The sequence below is a fragment of the Molothrus ater genome, chromosome 3, assembly GCF_012460135.2.
Source record: "Molothrus ater isolate BHLD 08-10-18 breed brown headed cowbird chromosome 3, BPBGC_Mater_1.1, whole genome shotgun sequence".
Classification (NCBI taxonomy): domain Eukaryota; kingdom Metazoa; phylum Chordata; class Aves; order Passeriformes; family Icteridae; genus Molothrus; species Molothrus ater.
In genome coordinates, this window is record NC_050480.2 from 85,454,615 (window position 1) to 85,477,743 (window position 23,129).

At 34.8% G+C, this 23,129-nt stretch overlaps 1 protein-coding gene across 1 annotated transcript in view; it reads right to left on the reverse strand.

The window, feature by feature from the left end:
- The window catches only part of CSMD1 (CUB and Sushi multiple domains 1), a 1,073,317-nt gene that overhangs the window by 140,352 nt on the left and 909,836 nt on the right, over window positions 1–23,129 (reverse strand). Inside the window, 8 exon segments of the mRNA XM_036380277.2 lie at window positions 2,193–2,297; window positions 6,544–6,640; window positions 7,255–7,379; window positions 8,561–8,764; window positions 15,631–15,726; window positions 17,307–17,420; window positions 18,865–18,981; window positions 21,352–21,546. Of these exon segments, the coding sequence (XP_036236170.2) occupies window positions 2,193–2,297; window positions 6,544–6,640; window positions 7,255–7,379; window positions 8,561–8,764; window positions 15,631–15,726; window positions 17,307–17,420; window positions 18,865–18,981; window positions 21,352–21,546 (1,053 nt within the window).

Sequence of the window (23,129 nt, forward strand, 5' to 3'; positions counted from 1 at the left end):
TTGATTATACCTGAAAATTACATCTGCAAAGCATTTTATCTAGAAAGAATCAAGGGACAAACAAACAATGCAGGTGTGCAGGGCCAGGAGTTGGATTCAATGATCCAATGGGTTCCTTATAACTCAGCATATTCTCTGACTCTATGACTATTAATATATTTCTACTTATTTAATTTTTTTTTACATTTATTGAAAGTATCGGATGTTCTAACATAGCATTTCACATTGAATGCTTTTTTCCCAGATAGGTGATATTTTCGTGTTTTCTTTATTAACACAACCCTTTAGCAAAATGATGTTTTATTCCAAATTTTAGATTGCCTTCTGAACCAAAGGTATTTATTTTTCAGATGCTGCTTCAAATAGCAGGTGACCAAACAATCAGAGACTTCAGAATTCACAATCAGATACTAGCAATATCTGCAGAGAAAAGTATTTCCTTCTCTGCTTTTTTCTTGATCTGGAAAGGTGACTGCTCAATGTAAATCTGTAAATTCTTTCTGTAGGAACTTTCTCAGTTTCTATGTTCAGTCATATAGAGAGATGTACTGTACTCCTACTAGCCCTGCAAGAGACCACATAGCCTCATAAGAAAAAAATTATTTTCTTTCCTGTCAGACTACCAAGAGTTCTGAATGCTCAACATTGCTGCCTTGACCTGTACTGAGGTGCATTTCTAAGAAACACTGGCCTTGAAATATTAGCACCACTGAAGTCCAATTGATGCTTTAACAGAGCACAGTGGGGAAATTGGCAATTAAGAGACAAACAAAAGTATAAATCTAAGTGATTTTACTTGTTAACAGAACAGGTTTTTTTCAGGAGTTGAGTTGCAGAGAAAATAAAACTGATACAGTAAAATATAAAAATGTTCAATGTTCATTCTATGACTTTCTAGAATTAATGTGTACTTATTTATGCTTCATATGGAATTATACTTTCACTGTAGGTTAAAGAGAAATACTGGAGGGGGAAAAACTGTGGAGGAGGAGTCCCCAGACAAAAAAAAAACCCAAACAAACAAAAAAACTCTTTCTCAAAATAGTAGATTCTAAAAAAATTCCTGCAGATGTAATATTCCTATTTGCATTCTACATCACGTCTAGAATTTTGATTGTATCAAAATAACCCATATAACTTACTTGCATATACATACTTGAACTGTGCAGGGAATTAAATTAAAACATAGTAATAACTTGTGACTACAGTCATATTCAGATATTTATTATGAGCTGAAAATCTAGTCTTTCAAATTCTTTCAGCTTTATATTTTCTTTACAATTTTTTATCTCAATCCTAAATAGAACTTATTAAAAATTATCCATGTTTATTTACTTATGTGTACTTCTTCAAAACATTGAAAACATCATTACCATTTTTAGATATTATTCTTGGACTCAATGAAATATAAAAGCTAACTCCATTGTCAAGAAAATTCTTGAATGGCCTTTGAAAAAGGAGAGGATGCTTCAAAAACTATAAGGATATTAACTTAGTGACCTTTATCTAAGCACTCATCAGACACTCAATTCATCATTGTACTTTATAAATAGTAGACTATTCCTAGCAATACCTACTTCCAATTAAAATCACATGAGCTATGTGTAACTATTATTCTACAGTATTTTAAGTTTTGGAGAGATGTAATAATAGAAAAGTGTTTGAATTAAATATGATTATGAGAGGTAATCCACTATGTTTATAACTCCACAGCTCTGTACTCTAGAATGAAGTTTCTCAGAAAACATACAAAAAGTTGATATATAGCGGAATTTGCCATGAAAATTCTTAGGTTATTCTGTTTATACTGCCAATGATTTACCGAGATAACTGTTGTGTTTTCTTCTAGCTCTGGGATTAAAATGTTGGTTTTTTGCAATTATAGCAATTTGTTGAGAGAAAATAATTTGAAGGAAAGAAAATAACTACAAGGCATACATAAATGTACATATTAATAGGAAAAAAATATGCTATCTTCTCTAGTTTTATCCATTTTCAAGTAGGGAAAGTCACTCCTACTTTTTTCTTTTTGGTCACCTAAATTTCTGAACTAAGCTGAATTAAGTTAAGAAAACCCACATCAATATTAAACCTCACATTTAAAAAAATGCTCTTAAAAAAAGTAAAACATCTGTTTCCCTTTCTATATGCATGCTCTTCCTAAATAAGTTTCAAAAAACTCAGAGTCTTACTTTTGTATTCCAGATGAAAACCAGCTGCTGCCACACTAATGTCAGAGTGAAAATGAAGGTAAAGTTGATTGGAGGTACTATTCAACAATGCTGGCACAGTTGTACCTGGAAAAATAGAAGTTATGGAATAAACTATAGCATGCTGATCAGAGTTTCGTATAGAAAAGACAAACAGAACTGAATCAGAGAGGCTTATTTTATTCTCATTCTCTTCATGGGAATCAAATATTTTGCTGTGTTCTGTCTTGTTTTTCTCCTGAAGTTGCAGGAAAAGTTTGACTACAAGCCAAACAATAAGAGGCAATAAGAGTAAGTACAATCAAACAAGATCCCATCATGTTTAGAGGCAGCCTTATTGACTTGAACAGAGTAAAAAGAGACGTAAAGAGAAAAAAATCACATAAACAAAAGATTTGATTATGATGACAAGTTCAACTGCCATTTTCCTGTTTCCTCACATTTCTATAAAACCTGCATATTTCAACCATTTATGCTAATTCAGAGGATATGACAAAAGATGAAGAAATAGGTACAACACATTAAATAAAACCCCAAAACAACATGTAGCTTTTCCTAATTCAAATATCTATAATAAAACTGCTTCCTTTTCGTGCTACACAAGCTTATCACTAACTCTGGATGCATTCTTTGCCACTAGAATTGCTAAATCTGACAAACAGTTACTTTATTATCACATGATACCATGTAACTCATATTCTACTTCTAAAGCCAGAAGACTTACTGAGGCTAAAAATTACATCATTTTCTATGATTACCCTCAAAGACAGTATCAAGTATCTAATAAACTTCAATGGTGGATGCATAAGAAAAATTCTCATTTCCTGTGGGGCATTTTCTGTTTCTAAAGTAACTGTCAGCAGTCTAGGTATAAGTCTGAAACTTGGGCTTAAGAAGTGCTGAAAAGAATTATCTTCCTAAGTCTGCAATCTAAACTAAGAACTGGTAAATACTTCTAAAACTAAAAATGAATTAAGCAAAATCTTGATATAACTGGAGGAGCTGAAACATGACAAGTTGGTCTTTAAGGAAGGTATTCACTGTTTGACACGGAGACTCCAAGTACCCAAATTCAGACAGCACAGAGCACTGACATCACACAATATTACCCTGGACTACAGAGAACAGTGAAGCATCTCCCTGGAAGAAGGACTTTTCATAGTAACTGTTAAGGAAACCTCCCTGTCTGACCATCCAGACAGGCTGGTCACACTCCCACCACCAGAGAACTTCACAGCAGGGACCAGACCCCCTTCCCAGCAGGCAGCTCCAGTGATCTGATGAGTCCCCATTTCACTGCCTGCGCACCCCACCCTCACAGTCAGATCAGGCTTCCTCACAGATTCCACCCTGGGTCTCCTGCAGCAGAGTCTCAAATATCTCATTCCATAAAGTCATTTATTCACAGTGCACTTACACTGAAACAGCTCCAGCTGATGCTTCCAGGGAGAATCCCAGCCAAGAAACCTCTGGGCTTTTTCACCCTCACAGTCTTACCACTCACAAAAGTATCTTCTTCCCTAGTCCTCAGCTCCTGCCATGTCTTTGAGTATCCTCTCACCAGGTTGAACTACATTTCCCCGGGCCCTTTGCTGTGCAAGGTTCAAGGCTTCTTGCCTCTGGCTGCACCACCCAGAGTTCCATGAGCAGCTTGTATTGCCGCTGCTCAAGCAGCTACCAGCACCAACTGTATTCCTCAACAGTACTGATAAAGAATTTGAAATATATTTAAGGATGTTTAAGGTGTCCTGTAACAATGAGGATGTTAACTCACAATTACTATTACACTTTTTAATGAACAAAAGCCACTTGGCAGTTCTGTTCCTTTTTAGGACCTGGTAACATTTACCACCAGTCTTTTACTTTCTTAAAGGGTGATATTCATTAAGATGAGAAGGTAGATCCTATTGTACTGTGTGAAATAAATGAGGCTGGTTTTTAATTCTCATAATTGCTTCTTTCAATGGAATCATTCAGGATGGCTATCTGTCACAAATGGAAACCCCAGAGACTGATAGTGGTCCCCACACAGTTTCAATATCTTCAGAAATTATTTGCGTGGTAGGATTGAAAGCACTCTCACCAAGTTTGTTGGTGACACTGAACTGAGTGGAGGGGCTGACATATCAGAGAGACCTGGAGAAACTGAAAGAGTAGACTAGTAAGAATGGTATGAACTTCAACAGAGACAAGTGCAAAGCCCTGCAGATCTGTTAGAATAAGCAAAAAGAGCCTGCTAACAGGCTAGGATTTGTGTGGTTGGGGAGCAACTGAAAGGACCCGGGACTGTCGCAGTGGACAAGTGGAATATGAATCAGCAGTGCACTGCTGCAGCAAAGAAGTCAAATAGGTTCCTGAGCTGCACCCAGAGCAGCATTACTAGCAGAGATAGAGAAGCAATCATGCTGCTCCTCTCAGCACTTTGTCAGGCTGTGTGTGGAGTATTGTGCTCCATTCTGGTTCTCACAATGCAAGAAAGACAAGGACAGACTGGAGAAGTCCAAAGGAGGACCATAACGATGATAAAAGGCTGGAGAACCTACCCTGTGAGAAAAGACCAAAACGGTAAGGTCTCTTCTTCCTGTAGAAGAGAAGGCTCAGAGGGGACCTTATCACAGTATTCCAGTACCTAAAGGGCTCCTCACTTCACTGGGAGCTGCAAGGATAAGACAGGGGGCAAGAGGTCCAAGATGCATGGGGAATGTTTCATCTCAACATTAAAAAGAATGTTTTTACCATGGGAACCACCATGCCCTGCAGCAACCACTCAGGTGACATGGTAGAGTCTCCATCACTGGAGGTTTTGAAAATACAACTGGACAGAGTACTGGACGATATCATCTAAGTTTCCTTTCCTACAAAAGGTTGAACTACATGGTCTTGTGAACTCCTTTCCAGCCTGGATTGTTCTATGATTTTATGATTCTATGATCTAACTGGAATTCTACTGTTTGCTTGCTAACCTCTGCCTTTTCTGGGATTGTGTATATGAAGCATGGAAGATATGTTTCAGTGTGGTAACCAGATGTAGTGTCCTAATTGTTATGGACTTCCTTTACTGTCAATAGAGAGAAATGGTACTTAAAGGGCAGAAGCAGCTATCATTGATGATAGCTTAAGTGTAGGTATCTACACTCCATGCTAGAGATGTGTAGATATCTAATGCTCACGTAGAAGGATACCATGGCAGGATACTGGGAGTCTTACAGACTTCTTAACCTTTTGATTGAGAATCTGTAGTCTGGAAAATAGGCAGCTCTCCTAGGAGGCAGTAAAAGCCTGGTTCTCAGGCTTCCAAGTTTTGTCTAAAGGCTTATAGAGGAATGAGGACTGATAGGTTTCCTACTTAAATATTCCATTATGGTATTATTACAGAAGACTGTATCCCTTTCAACTATCAGCAATGGCAACAAAGAGTAATGCATCTCATTCCAGAGATAAACATTACACTCAAAGTATGAAAGTCTGTGTAGCTATCTAAGAAGTGGGGAGGCTGGGGGTAGCCAAGAATCTGGGAGGCAACACAGCAAGGACAGCTGCCCTTAACTGACCAAAGGGATATGCCACACCTTATGGCATTGTGTTAATCAGTAAATTTTTCAGTTGATTCTTCATTTCCTTACTAATCTAATATGCATCTATACTTCAAAAGTTTGTGAAATCACCAGAGGCAAAAATCCACCTGCTTTAGTTACATCAGAATCAGAGCAGTAATCATCAGTCTGGGTTATTATTCATGATCTAATCCCTTTCTCTTGGTTTTACAGAACACACTCCTTCTATTAAAAAGTCTCATACAAAGAGAGAAAGTGTATGTGCTTGATGTATTTTAAACAAATAATTATCTGGGGTTTTTTTATATTCCAGTTGTATAAAATCAGTTTGTTCTGTGAGGTCTGGTGGGTTTAGATGAAGATTGAATGCTTCATCTTTTTCATGAGAAAGGCAGGCTAATAAGGATAAGTTAAGTCAAAGCTATCAAGGGAAGCTTCTTGAATGTCAGTACCAATTTATATCCGTGTATGTCTAATATGTGAGGGGCAGGAAAGATAAAAGAAAGGATTTTTTTTTTGAAAGTATTATCAACTAAATTCCACTAATCAAAGTTAAACATTTTAGTGTCGTATTTTCTTCTGAAAATCTCTTTGAATTTGAATATTGACATCCTTATGCCACCTGAAGTCTCCTCCTAAAAGGACGAACAATTCATAATGGTATCAGAAATGATGAATATATACTCCTTATCTATATGTGTGAGCAAATAAAGACATGTTCCCTCACATACATATCTATATATATAAAATTGTATCTTTAATTCATGACATATCCTAACCTGAAAAGCTCCCAAGACGCGGTGCTGTCATATCTCCACCATCGTATATTTCAAGGGAGTCCCAATTATGTTCAGTGGCAAAGCTGATGACCTGGATCTATAAAACAGGACCACAGAACTTCTTTAGGCCAACAAGCCATGTGCATCTTTAAATGTTCTAAAACCAGCAAAATGAAAAAAGAACACATAGCAAAGAAAATAAAAATAAGAGATCCAAACAAAAGACACATCAGTGAAAGAAATGTAAATGAAAAATCAATATTCACTTTTTGCATTGTGTTAACTCTTAGAAAATATGACACGAGGTAAGTAAGAAGGATTTTGCATGTGTGTTGCATCATTTTAAATAATTACTCAAAGTGTAAATGAGCAGATAATCAAGATAGCTGCAGCACTCTCAAGGGACACAGTAATACCCTGGCAGATAGAAAGAGTTGGTATTTGCATATCAGATTGAAGGATCAGGACCTGCTTTCAATATACTACACAATTAAATCAGAAAACTGCTTGTTAATCACTTCTCATTCATACCCCTATGTGAAAAGAAAGTAACATAAATAAAGCTAACCAAAAAACAATAATGAGAAATCCGAAGCACTAATATTTCAAGTACCCCACTCCCCAATTATAGGATTACGAATTTATGAAATTTTTAGAGAAATAAACAAACAAAGTACTTAATATTCCATGCTTGACAGAATACAGACTTGCCTGAATACCTGATCCCTCAGTCACTATGATTTTCCACACACAATTCAAGCTGTTACCATAAGGTTCAGGGTAACCTGGTGAAAGAATAGTACCTCTGCGCTCAGTAAAATTCCCACTGCATGGCACTGAAAGAAAGTATTATCACAAATCATTACACAACTTAAACCACTTTAGAGAACAGAGAAGTAATAATAGTTTTACTAAGATCAAGATAATTATAATAATCTGCTTTTGTAGCATAAACACATAGACATGAAACAATCATCTGAACTTAGAATGCATCTTATCTAAAATATATCAATGATATCCAGCATAAGATACAACCTGCCCAAATAAACAATTTAGAAATGAACTTCATTTTGCATGTATGCAGCCTAGAACAGCACAGCAGCAGAGCTTATCATGTCTTACTTTGAGTAACAACAAACTGTAAAGACATAACATTAAACACGATCATGATGGACAGAAATCATGTGAATTTACCCACAGCCCAGGATAGTTCCAATATTGAATCTAGTTGATAAAGTGGTGTAGTACATTAAATATTTTTTAGTGTATACACATTTGGTTCTTTAAAGTTCAGGAAAACAGAACAACAACAACAAAAACACCCAAACCCCCCAAAACCAACCAACCAAACAAAAAAAAACCCACCAAAAATACAGAACAAAAAACCCCAAAAGAATATGCAGAAAATAGGATACCTGCATTTATTTTTAGAACACTCTAATTAATGTTAGAGTAAATTCCTAGGAATAGCAAATTTTGAATAAAAATCCAAATAGGGAGAAGGTAAAAATATTTCAATGTTTACCAAAAAAACTTCACTTAAGTGCAGCTCTATTGACAGACCTGCACTGAAAATTAGTTTTACTTAAAAATGCTATCATCATTCAATGTACACTATGCTTTTGCTTGAAAAAAGAAATCATTATCAATCATTATCCTTTGTGTGATAGAAATACACAAGCACTGTGTAATAAAACAAGTAAAGACACTTCTGGAGAATTAAATTCTGTCTTGTATTTCAAGCTGTAGATAAGTCATGAAAATAATGAATGTTCAAGAAAATGTGCATCACAATTGTTCATATAATCTAAGTCATTGTATGAAACAATATACTGCCTATGAGCCAGCTGGTACTCAATTATTTCTTGATATGGAAAACTGCTCTTTTAAATTGGGCATGACTGATATTAATCGAAGGAGAGTGAATATATGGGTTAAATACTATTTTCTGAAACAATTCCTGAATCCTAATTCAGAGGCATGTGACAGAACAGACAATGTAAATGCAATTGCTTACCTACACAGCTTGGTACTGTGTCATTCCACTGAGCTAAGGCATTTGGTACAGACTGACATCGGATAGCTTTTGAGCCTTGAAGCAGATAGCCAGGACTACACTCAAATCGAACAACAGAGCCTGCTGAAAACTCAGAGCCAATTCTCCTGCCATACCTAGGCTCTGGAACTGAGCTACACTGTGTATCGCTTGTGCGTGGAACAGCTGTAAACAGAGAGAAAAATATAAAGTCATGAACACAAATGACAGTCATAATAAAAAAAATAGGCCAGTAAAAATGCTGATTGTTTCTTGTAGGACAGAGCTTATTTCATGTTACTTGTTCTGCTTCTGTATTCTCAAAGAATGGACTAATGCTTTCATGGCTATTAGCTGGAATGTGGTTTTGAGCTGTGCCTGTGTACAGTCATATGAGTGCCGTGGCAGCTCGGAGACATTTTGACTTTGGATGCACAGCTTTAGGCTTGAGAAGATCAGTGGGTGTTTCTGTGGCCCTCTTCAATGACAGGATACTACATCTACCACCTACTTCATTTAATAAACATGGGGCCTTTGGCTTCTCACTAAAACTTTCTCATTTGAAGCCCAAAAAAATTTTATGGTGTAGCTAATCAGATATAAAGAAAACGTAAAATCTGAAAAATATTTGATTTATCATATTGGGAAACATAAAGTGATAACAATACACTCTCCAGTGTTTTCTTTTGACAACAATTATTTTTACCAATAATGTCTGGGAATTCATAAACCTGATGTGATACAAGAACAGTTAAAAGACAGCAAGCAATATATAAAGAGCAAAATAATAACATTCATTAGAAGCTCATGAGATAGTTTTCCCTTTGGCTTCATTATTCATAAACACTTTTGATAACAGGTATTTTTTATGCCTACTGACTTTTGCTATTGTGCCTGTTGTTCATATATAAAACTTGCTCTTACTACATGCCATTTTGCAGTCAGTTAGTAAATGCCAATTTAAAAACAAACTATTTATCTAGAAAATGACAGTGTGCAATATCATCTATGTTTTACAGTATAATAAAATAAAGGTAAAAATAATCTTATTAAATACATGAAATTTTTTTGTGTGAGTGGCATGTTCAAAAGCTTTGTTTCATTAGCTTTGTTTTTTCAAGAATTAGTTTTAAAGTGATGCTGCATCTAGATATGAATAAGTAACACCACAAAAATTGCCTGCCATTTAATCCTTAAGTAAACAACATAAAATGGCACCAGAAAGGAGAAAAAAAAAAGAATATGGGTGTTACACTTTATTCCTGGAAGATTTCCAAGCATGGTGCTTCCGGCTCACTAATGTAAACTATATTATATATAGTTTATATATATCATAGCTATATTTAGTTTTATTTTACTGCATTAGGTTTAAATTCCTTTGCTGACCTGTAAGAGTGAAGAGTGACATTTCTATCTGTTCATGGGCACAACTGTACACACCCTCACCACACTGTTCAGCTACCCTGGTCACCACGTAAAAGACAAGGTGTATAGAAATTATACATACTTATTTTAATATTGATAACTTTACATTCATCCTATTTTCTTATACTGTCATTTGCTCCATTCAGAATCATAATTAAGTTTTAAGTACTTGTAAATGCTCTAAAAATTAACATTTCTTAACAACTTGGATACAGAACAGTAATTGAAATCAATTTTATCTTAAATCTAGCATTTAACATGCAACACATTTTAGCAGAACAATGAAAGTTGTCATTTATGACTACGTTATGTTCTACCAGTTTAAGCATTGCTACCATATATAACAGTTAAGCTTGCCCAAGTATTACTGAATGTAGAGAAAAGCTTTTTCTAAGAAGATTTAGAAATAATTAATACCATCAATAATAGAAAAATGCATTCTCTTTTTTATAATATGCAGTGAATTGATTAGTCAGACAAAGTTAGACATACTGTAATATGTATTTTTCTTCTAAATTAATAAGTGGGTTGGTTGCAGATTTTAACCTTGAAAGCTACAGAAAGTTATAAAATCTACTCAGGATATAAAGAATGGTCAGAGGTAAACTAGCATACTCCTGGGTAAATGCACAATATGGCAAAACAAAAGCAAATCCATTTTATTATATTTTTAAAACGTTTAAACACCTTACACAGTTTAAACAAACAACTTACCTTTCAGCAAACTTAATATACCTGCCTTTGTTCAAATAAATAGGAATTTGTCATTAAATTCTCAACAGGACCTCAGTATCACACAGATGCTCTATGGAACTTGTTCCTGCATGCAGTTCTAACCCTGTCAGGAAAACCCTTCTGCACTTGCGGAAGGAAAATAATGAAACCATAGTTCAAGGATTTCACAGTCACAGTTCTTCCTGATGATAACCTGCAGGTCAGATGCAGACTGCCAAGTCAATTCAGCTGACCCAGTTTGCTCTCTTTTGCTCTTTTATTTGGACTAACAGCCTATATGCTTGGAACTACAACTTCTGCCATGTAATTCAGCATTATCCATGCCTTGGTCAGGCCTACTTGTTCAAATGGGCATTTTGGTCATGAGATAAATAATTCACAATTGTGTGACAGAAAAGGGCTCAGTATATTCTTGTGGACAAACCAGTTTATATTCAGGAAATTAAAACTTAATTATGCTTAATTTGTTACCAATTTTACACAAGTTTCTGATCACTGATTCAGGAACTAAAAAGAAAGAGGACACAAAAATCAATCAAGGTAATTAAACAGTTTTACTTCATTCTCATCAGGCTCAGGTTTAACTTCAAACACCTGTCTTCTCCTCCTTTTTCTCAACTTCTTGTGTCCATCTTTGTTGTACCAATGAGGTGAGAGGCAGCACAGGAAGTTGGGGTATGTGCTTTCTTTTTGCATTTCCCCACCTCCCCTAACAATCTATTTAGCATTTTACTCATCTTTCTCCTCCTTTTTGCTTCTTCAGGTTTCCACATCACCCTGTTTCTGAATGTTTCTCCTCCAGTGTCGGTCATCCATGGACTACAGTTCCTCAAAGATGTCCCTTACTGCAGAATAGTACTTCCACAGGCTGCCAACCCCTCTGAGGTGTTCTCACTCCAGCAGCTGTGCCCCACAGGCCACAGCCCCTTTAGAAGTACAAGCCCATGGGCAGAGGGAGTGCCTCTTTCCAAGAGCACCTCCAACAATCCCTCCAGCAGTATCTCTAGCAGCACTACCCAGGAGCACCTCTGCCCCAAAGCAGTTGTCACTCTCAAATATTTCTGAGCACCACACATTCCTCTGACTAGTGGGAATGTAGGCATGTGAGAGATTGCTTATACCAGCTTCACAGGATGCTGTTTGTGAATGGCTTATGTGGCTTAAGGCTTCCTCCCACACAGGTCACAACCTCAGCCATCTGCTAGTTGAACTTTTAGCTTCTCACTTGTCCAAAGCTTATCTGTCTTACCCAAGAGGCTACATGAACTGACTGAAAATTTCAGCATCACTCCTGAAGTATTTTCCATTCATCGTGTGAAAGAAACTCTTGCTCAGCTTCCTATGGGAATACCATCTTTCCCTATGTATTTTTTTCACTCAAAATTTTAAAAGAGAGTAAACTATAGAAAAAAAATCCTTCCTGTTTCTCTAACCCTTGCCTAGCAACCACATCTGGAGAATACCTACAACAGCTGTGCAGGCAAAGGACACTTTCAGTCAGATTTAAGAACATCTTATAACTTTCAGTAACAGTAATAGTAATAAATTGGGAAATTTGCATACATGCATTAGTAATCTACACATTTTTTTGTGTAACTAGACCTTTTAGCACCTCTCAACACAGAATGCCAGATCATCTGGTTTCATTATAATATTCCCTCATGAAAGTTATTTTCCTGTGAGCAAGATATCTCTGACATGATAGCAAATGTAGGGGCAGTTTACTAGTAGTTTACTCTTGAATTAGTTCAGATACCAGAAATACTTTTTCAGACTAAAAGCTGACATTTTACTGAGATCAGCCTTGACAGCCAGAATCATCCATGGCTGCAGTTGTATCAAATTATTCTATTGCCAGCAAGAAACACTCAATGACATTTAAAATTGGCATTTTGCTCAGTTTTTCAGAAGTTTTACTAATACTCTGTTAATGGTTACTGTGAGACAAGAAATGCTAAAGATACAAAATCACCATTTTTTTAATCCCCCTCTCCCCCTCCCCCACCTCAGTTTTAAAAAGAACTGCCTTAAGAATAGACGCAATGCACGCTATAGATAACAACAAAGTAAGGTGGTTCCTTATTTCCTCACACTGCTTAAAATGGGATTTAAATAGTTCATGGAAAAATGTAGCGTAGTTTCTAATGTCTATAAAAAGTTAGGAAAAAAGGTCTGTTTCTTTAAAAGGTGACACAACTGACAGCTCAGCTGAAATGCCTCCAAGATTATTTCAGTTGGAAGAGACCAACAGCAATCATCCAACTGCCTTTCCAATTCAGGACTGACCAAGTTAAAACATGTTATTAAGGGCATTTTTCAAATACCTCTTCAACACTGACAGGCTCAGGGCATCAATCACCTCTCCAGGATGTCTGTTTTAAAGCAGCACATTATGTGTTTTGGTAGCACATATAAAAAGTAATACTAACAGACTTAGTTCTGCTCTCTAATTACATTTAGCAGACAATGTGTTGCTGTGCATTTTATTTTTGTCACAAATTAGATCAACTTGATTGTTAAAGCCACAATCTTCTTTTACTCTTATTTTTGTCTTGTCTTCTTCATCCTAGTGTACTAACTTTCTTAACAATCCTCTTTAAAATATCAATTGACCTAATAAACTAGTTCATGAATTGTGTAACAAGTAAAAAAGATAAATATTAAAACCCCATCAATATTTGGATTGTAGAAAGGTAATTACTTTTTTAAGGAAGGAACTTTGTACTGCTGCAGCCTGAGTTATAAAAAATACAGGCTCTTGTTTCTTAGGTGATGTCATAGCAGGAAGACAAGCATAAGAAAGCCTGAAAAAAAATCCCAGTCTTTTTACACGTGATTGTTCTTAGCATATATCAACATACTTGACCCTAACATTTTGGAAGACTCAATGTTTATTTAGTCTCTTATTACAGACACTCTTCACCTACTGCATTAATTACAAGGAAATGTGATCATCTGAGAAAAGAAATTAAGTCATAGATGACATATCCAGATAAAAAAAGTTTTTGAGAAAGTGGCATCACAAAAGCCATTAAAACTGAATCAGAAGCTAAAGCCCCTATCTGTGGGTTGCTCAAACCAGAAAGAATGTGAAATAAGGCAAGCAATAGCTTTTTCTCCCTTGAGCCTTCCTTTTAGCTTTTACCTATAGTGTTGTCAACCTAGACTTCTCAAACTGTGTCAGAGAGGCATTCCATTTTCTATAGTAATTATCCTCCATTTTTCAGTAAATGTTTCATACCACTGTGAAACAAAATTGAAATCAGCCCAGTGGAAAAGTGAACAGGGAAGAAGGTCAACCTGGAATAGAGGGCAATAAATAAAATGACTGACTTTGCAGACCAAATTACTATGTTCAGTGTGAGAGTGGATGTAATTTCTAAAGTAGTTAAAAGGCTAGCAAGCAGGTGGTCATTGGAAGTATTGATCACATGCTTTATAAGAGGAAAAAAAATCTCAAAAAGATAGAGTTTATTAAATACCACTAACTCATTAACCAATATATGCATATATATATATAACTATATTTAGGAAAGCTCTTAAGATATATTTTAAAATATATTAAAATCCCATGGCATTTAAATAGCTTCATGATTTTTCTGAGACAAATAAAGTGACTTTTTCTATCTCATTTTGCTCCTATTTGTTAAAATCTATTTCTTACAGTTAATAAAAGTATAAATGTCTGAAATGAGGCATAGCATTGTGCTCTCTTGGAGACTTCCTGTTCAATAGCACTCTATGTGTGTATATATACAGCTAATAGAATCATGGGGTTTTATCGCTATGAATTCTTCAAAGGCAGTAAAAAGTAACACTTCAGTCAAATGTCATTCATATGCAAATGGATAAGAACTCAAATGCTGAAAGCTCTTTTCTAACTCCAAAGTTTATAGACCTGTTTTACAGTTAATTTTGGATAAGTTTTAATGCAGGTGTATGTAAGATACTTTTGATGTGCAACAGTATCTTGATATATATCCAAAGGAGAATGTGCAGTCATGTGCATCTTTCTATAAACACAGGAGTCAGAAGGCTTAACAATCAGTCCTACCCAGCTTCTTTAAACTGTGGAAATATTCTTGAGGTGACACAGTTCTTTCCATTTATTTGTTCTGTCAAACTAGGACACTAGAACTTTTACGCTTCACTTTAGTAAAGTTGTGCAGTGAGTGTCTCATTAAGCTTACTGGGTGTGTATGCAATACATCTAGTGAGCTGCCCAGAAGTCAGTCCCTTTGGGACTGCATTTGTTCCTTTACAGGCAGTGAATCTGTAAGCAATGCTCCTGGTGTCACCAGACTGCATTCAAGACTCATAGATCAGCTAAGTGTACTCAGCTGCCCAGCAGAATGCTAACAGACTTGGCCATGCTGTGACATTCTTGTATTTCAGCTGCAGTGTCCAGACATGCACAAAATGTCTCCCCTCAAGTTCATCTGGGTCAGAAGCAGACCAGAAAGTCTCCTACCCACACTTCAGTACTGAAATTGATGGTCTCTGCCACAGCAATTTTCTCTCTGAGCTCTTCAAGACAGAATCCTTAGTGGCCTGAACAAAAGCTCTTGAAAAATCAACTGGGAATACTGAGAAAGACTAATACAATTAAGCATATTCCTAAACCCCTTGAGCTCACTCAGCAGTAAGGGAGAAACAGATTGGCAACTACTGAGAAAGGCTGGACATTCTCAAGTCTGTGGGGTAAGACAGGAAAAACACAGACAACTGCTGTTAGAAAGCCAGTCTGCCAGCAGGAGAAGTCCCTGATCTCTGGAAAAAGGTTGAGACTATACTCACATTTAAAGAAATACATTAAGGCTTATGCAGAATTAAAAATCATACAATTAATGAAATTGGTACCAGTGTCTTCCACCAAAAGTAGACATGTTTACCTTGGTAAACAAAGTGAAACCCCCTGGCTGATGCCCCACTCTTAGCACTGAATCGCAGAAGAATTTGATTAGATGTAGCCAAAGGCAATGTCTCTCCTACAAGTGGAAACAGAAAATAAATACACAAGCCAGAAACAACAGTTATAGCTCTTCAATACATAATTAAATATGCTGTTAAAACACACAGTTTCATGTTTTTCTCTATAGCTAAAGAAAATATAAATAACATTGCACAAAATTAAATTTGCCATTGCCAGAATAAAAAGACTTCATGATTCAACAAGAGAAACCTTCTGGAATTTACTGCAGCAGCTGGAACTAGAGCTCCAATAAACCACATGACAAGAATCCTACTACTGCCTGGGGCCAAAATTATTAGAAGACTTTTTAGTTAACTCTTCTCTGTGACTGTTTTGCCTTGCAAAACGCATTAATCAAAGAAAAGTAGTTGAAATTCCACAGGAAACTCCATGGAATGTTTACAATTTCAAGACTAAAACAGAGAGAGCAAACTCATGACTTGCTTTATGTAGTAGATTCAATAAATACGTGGTCACATGTGAACCATATTACATTATTAACTTTCGTATGGCATTGCAAATTTTATTTCTGATTTGAGGATTAATAAAAATATTTACTATACTTTATCTCCTTTCCTGGCATATTTCTCAGGAGTCATGATAAAAGTTCAATAATGAAACACTATAGACAAAATTGCACTAGTTCTACAACAATTCCACAACATATGACTACTGTTTTTATTCTCCCTGTACTGTATGAACCTATATTTTATGAAAATCTTCAGAAATGAATGATGATTTAAAACATCATCTATAACTAAGTATTTAAGTCTTTCACTTTGGTTAATTTTATATTATTGCAACTAGAGATTCCATGTAGGAGAATCCTATCCTGAATCAATAAAAATCAGATATGCCACAAGTAATAAATAAAAAACAGAAGTTTAAATACTATAAATCAAATAGATGTGTTGCATTCTTTCCTATTAAGTATTTATCCAATTATTCAAAGTAAAAACCAAGAAGCCACAAATAGCCCTGTGCTCCAAAAATATTAAACTCACATGTAAACTCTCCAAAATACTAGAAATGCTTAACAAAACACATTAATAGCTGCAGAAATATAAAAAATACACTTACATATCCCTGAAGATGAACACATTCATTATATATGCACACATTGGAAATTTGACCATGTTGCAATCCATATAAGCTTAATTATGATTTCACAGGGTCAACCTTTTGCTATAGTTACCTGAATGCAACAGCTGGCCTGCTTTTAGTCGAAGTGCATGTTTGCATACAGATAATTGCATTTTGTAAATACAAGTAATTTGTGTAAATTAGCCATTCAGAATATGTAGATGTGTATTTCAAAAGGTTTAGGGACAGAGAAGACAATTATACCATCCAATCTGCCCTCCTACATAGCAATCTGAGAACTTCATTCAACTTTTTCTACACCCACCCCAGGATCAGTTCTTGCCTAAGCATATGTTCCAGAATAATGTCTTGATTCAAAGATTTAGAAGGGTATTCCACTTCCCTTAGCCTCCTGTTCAAACAATTTTGTTTCCAAGTAAATTCATACCATTCTCCTGATTATTTTTTCCCATACGGAGCTGTGTAAGAAATGTATACTTCTTTATTAATTACCTGAGTGGGATCCAGACAGAGAACTAAGAAGTCTAGCCTGAGAGTTTTCTCCATCAAATAATTCTGCCACATCATTCAAAGCTGTCTGAAAATAGGCAAATTGTCCAAACACAACTAAATTTAAAAAAAAAAATTAAAAAGAAAAGATAGAGAGGGAAAAAAAAAAAAAAGAGAGGAGATAAAAGAAGAACTTAGTATTGAATTTAAGGACGTATTTCTGTTCGTCTTATTTATTAATGAATTCCTGTATAAACTTTTCCAACTTATATAATTGTCTAATGTGATAAAACAGCTGCATTATATTTACATGCAAGAATATTTTTTTTTGTTTTCATTATTTCCATAATTTAATTAAAAACAAATTTATTAAATCATGCTTTCACCAAAACTCCAGTCAAACAAGTCTTATTGTTTAGGTATCTATGAAAATAAAAAAATGGAATATCTAAACAGAAAGGTTTGTACCAAAATTACATTGCCAAATATAGCAACTATTAAGGATCCTCTATTATCACATAGGATTAGTTGCTTACCTGGCTTTAATCTAAGGAATTTTTTTTAAACCTACTGATTTGTCAAATTTTTAAATTTGCATTAGTACTTAATTTCTCAGAATGCTATAAAAACTGATCAAATATTAAAAAATACCAGTGTGTTACCAGCTTTGAAATATTGCTACACTTAATTTGCACTTCATCTGTACATAATTTAAAGTATATTAATAAATTTTTTAATATTACATCTCACTAAATATCGAATAGTTCCGCAAATTCAAATATCATCTAGCAATAGAAATATGAAATAAAACCAAGTCAATAAAAATATTATTTTGTCATTCTAGACATCTATATTTTGTTTACATCTGAATCCTTACAGGTTTCATTGTACACAAAATGTACCAAATGCACTAAGTTGTTGTGAATTAAGCCTCTTGGTAAATAAGTAGTAAAATGAATCTTACTGCTATTTGTCTGGGCTTAGGAAAAACCTGCTTTGCAGGAAACTACACCCAACATACAATTGCTTGAGTTTTAGAGATTCTTTTCAAGTATTTAGACACACTGGAATAATCAGTTTTGTGAATTTTTCACAAGCATTTCTGGTACTTTCATGCAGAATTGCTTCCACTGTACATCTTCAACAAATGTAATTCCACTCATCTCACCCTTTTCATAACATGAAAGACAAAAAGTTAGAAAGTAAGAGGAATGTAAGAACTTTATTGCTGACACCTGATTTTACTTTGCAGGAAGCATGAATGAATGATTCTCCTATGATGATGAATAATGTAAACAATGAAGGTATTCAGGATATACTTAGATAGAAAACATAGATGTCTTATCTGAAGTCAGTTGGTTACTCTTGGGAGAAGTAAAAGGTTAAAATCCTAGAATCATTTTCCATATCAGGAATATATTTAGTTTTATAAGTAATTTGCAATACCAGGTAAACCTAATGTCATTACTGCAAATAAAGGACATTTAAACATGGACAATGATAATGATTGAAAATGTAGGACAATGATAATGATTGATAAATCAATAGAAGAAATTCTTACCAAATTCTTTAGGGACAGTTATTGAATAATGGCAAGTCTGTCCAGCAGTGTAATTATGAGGATAATTTGGTGATAAAACCACTCCCTCTGATCCAGTATACTGCCCTCCACATGGTGCTGGAAACAAATACAGAGAAACATGTTATATTAATTAAAGCTGTCTATATTAGTTACATCTGAAAAAAAAATCTAAAGATCACAAAATGACACTTTGCTGGTTTTGCTTTTGTTTGGTTTACCTGTTCTGAAATATCTAGTGTTCTTTCTCAAGAGATAATTTTATTTAATTTCTTGAGAATTAGAATTCATTAAAGTTTTACTTGACTACAAGTATTCACATAGAACTGGAAATATAAGTTATTTAATTGAAAGATACTGTAAACACAGGCTTTAGATTGCTTTTTCATTTAAATATCTGTTTATATTTATCCATGTTAAAAATAGGTCAGGAAAATATATGGTATTGCATTAAAAATGGCACTGAGGAATACATAGATATGCTCACACTTCCCTACAGAATGACAAAAATTCTGCTTTGTGAAAGTATCACTTGAATTGCTTTATTTTCATATCTTCCTAGGTGATTATGAAAATTGCACATTAGATTATACATATAAAAATATATTTGGCTTCATATGTACGCAAAAAATAAAGGCAACAGAAAATTAAGAGAAACTTTTTAGAGCTACAGAAGTTAGAAGGCATATTCAAGAATAGTGGAGCTCAAATCCCCAACACAAGTCAACATTTACATGAGCAGTAGTTCTGTCTGTATCACAAGAAAAACAATGAACAATGCATGCATGGCACGTTCCTCCATGTGCAGGCTGTAAATGTGGCATATTAAGGGACAGATGGAGGGGCTATTTTCAAGTTCTCAATATCTCCTTGTGCTGGATATTGAGTGAATAGATTTCTATACACTGAAAACAAAGTACTGCTGTTACTCTTCTTGCATTTTGGAAAATCCTGGCTTCCTATCAATATAAGTCTTGTATTAAATTAGTTATATGCAATTCAGTGTTTTTTTTATTGTGAGAAATGATTTCATAAAAAACAATAGTTTTCACCAGATTGTTGGAAGAAGTTATCTTACCCAAGAAACCAATAATGAAATTATTTTATAAATAAATAAACGGATAAATAAGGTTATTTAAAAATAGCACTGTCACAATAATTTGCTTTTAAGCAATGAAGATATCATTCCACTATAAAACACAAAGTAAATCAATGTTACCCTGCTGTGGGCACCTTGCATATAGCAGAGTACATACAACCTAACAGCTTCCTGGAAACTGACTCAGAGGAGGACCTATGGCCCAGGTGACAACAAGGTCATCGATGAGGGGCTGTGAAAGGACCCTTTAACCAACCTCTGGCTCTGCAGACCTGGCTCATGTGGTGTGGAGCTCTGCCTAAGTGAGTGAGCTTGTGCTTTGTATATGCTTGACTCTTAGCCCTTGCTGAGTAGACCTGTTTTTTCTCCCCCCTAACAGGTCTTTAAAATCATGCTTGAAATATCTGCACAAGTCTGACTTCCTTATACAAAAAGGCAGCAATTAATACTACAAATCCACATCTTCTCTTAGCTGCTTATATGAATTATTCAAAAATCCAATGTAATCATAGAAGGTGAGAAGCTTGATCTATCAGTAGGCAGAATAGGATTATGTGGCTGTGGTGAAACTCAAATATCACAAGGAATTAGTTCATGGCATGAATTTAAATCTTCATTATTTTTTTCTCTTCTTGCTTTGAGGATATCAGAAATTATGCTAAAAAGTCTGATTATCCCATGAAATTCTCAAGTCATGAACATTTTATTGCAATGAAAGTGTATCACACTTCATTTAAAACAAACTCTAAAGTTATGGAGTTATAGAAACATTTCCTTCTAAATTGTGTTTTTCTATAATTAAAATCTAAAATTTTGAAGGAGATTATTTTGAATTATTTTGAATTAAATTATGAAGATTATTTTTCAACATAAATAAATTAATACTTTACGGACTTTATTAACTATATGTAACTACTTTTTGATTTGTTAAAATTGTTCCACATATATATATACACAACACAAACACTGAAACAAGGAATAGAAGATAAATTAGCTAGCCACAGTTCTGAGATGTCACTCTTATTTTCTGCCTCAGTAACTATAATTCTTATTCTAAGGTGACAATTAATGCAGCATTGAGATGGTTGTAGATATTATTTATTCTAAATAATACTGGGTGTGCAAAGAATCTTACATATAACTTTGCAATCATTATATGAACATGTGTTGATTCTAGAGTTTAAGACATTTTTAAATACTTAATATATTATTGACTAAGGTATAGTCCAAAACTCATCTTAATTCTTATTTTTTTATGTCTTTTTTTTTTTCCACAAGATGTATGTGTAGAAATAGTGGAAATAGCCTCAGGGACTGAGAAATTGAATTAACTAGGCAGACAAGGGAAGTGGTAAGAAAACAGTACATACCATTACAAGATGGTAATGCTCTGTTCCAAGCCGGCTTTCCATCTGCACCAATTACACACGATATAGTTGAAGGTTCAATAATCCTATATCCAGAATCACACTGGTAAGTAATAGTTGAACCTAGCTTAAAGTCTGTTCCAATTCTTGTACCATTCATGATGTTTCCAGGATCAAAACAAGCTTCCCGTGGCTTTTCTGTTAAAATGAATCACAGAAAATCTATATATACTTTTAATTAAAAAAAAAGGCAAAACAAACTATTCTCAGTGTTTTTTTTCAGGCAGTTTAATTTATTCAACAGCTTATTAATATATTATTCTTGTTGAATCATGTATCATGGATGTTTGCTTAAGATTGATTATCTGGAAGAGGAAAGTATAATGAAGCTGAAGCTGAACTACTCCAATAAAGTTTCATATTTAGTATTTAGAAGAAGAATAACCAGTTCTAGAATTCACCACTTCTATATGTATATTTGTGACAAAAGGAAGACTAGGGAAAACGTGAGTCCTTTCCAGAAAGAAATGGGAGACCTGGTTACCCACGACATGGAAAAGGCTGAGGTAGTAAACAACAAGGGAATGCAGTGATACGACAAGGAGGAGTGGCTTCAAACTGAAAGAGGGTGGGTTTAGATAAAATATAAGGAAGTAATCCTTTACCATGAGGGTGGTGAGGCACGGAACAGGTTGCTCAGAGAAGTCTGGGATGTCACCTCCCTGGAAGTGTTCAAGGTCAGGCTGGATGGGGCCTTGAGCAACCCAGTCTAGAGGAAGGTGTCTCTACCATGGCAGGGGGGTTGGAATTAGATGATCTTTAAGACCCTTCCAACTCAAAACTGTTCTATAATTTTATACAATTTATATAAAGTACTAAATAATACACATCCAAAAAATATTAAATTATTAGGCAAAAATATACTGTCCGTTGACTACAATAACTTTTTTAAATACAGTATTCTGTTCTTGTATCTTTTATTTTTATCTCATTATAATTTCATCTAACTCTCAGTTGCATAGAGGAACTCATATCACACTATGCTGAGAACAAAACATAGACACAGTGAAAATGTGCATGCGTATTTTCAATCGCCATCTTTATCTCTTTATCTCCTACTGCTCAACATCTCATTTTCTTTCCTTGCAGGCCTTGCAGACTTCCTGGAACAAATTGTTTTCCATTTTTGATATTTTGTTTAGATGGGGACAAATAGTCTAATATTTCATCTATGGCAATATGAAAATTAATTTGGGAAGAAGAACCTTGCACACATGGAGAATAATGCATTATGCTGGATGACAGATGAAGACTAAATATAAATATTATTTTATAGTTATTTTTCACTCCTTTTTCTTTTATAGGTATATTTTTTCTGTATTTCTTAGATCTTTTTGTTCTTCATTCTTAACATGTATATTAATGTGGTTTCCTTCAATTGCCAAGAATAAGGAGCTGAGTCAGCACTTCTGCTGCTGAAAAACAGCTTGATAAAACTCAGCAAAGATTATAATTAAGCCACTGACAACATCTGTGACTGGAAAAGAAACCAGCATCTTCAGTGATTGTCTGGCTTTAAAAAACAGTCGGCATATCCCAGTCTCTATCTAGTAAGAGACATCTTCTGCAAAAAAAAAAGTAAATACTATCCAGTAGTATTAATTTAAAAATGCATTTGTAGATTGAAAACAATGTGGAAAGGAAAATGTATTGGTATGTATTGACAAGAAGGAGGAAGTAGTCAGGGTAAGACAGTTCTTGGGTAAGTTCTTGGGTAAGAA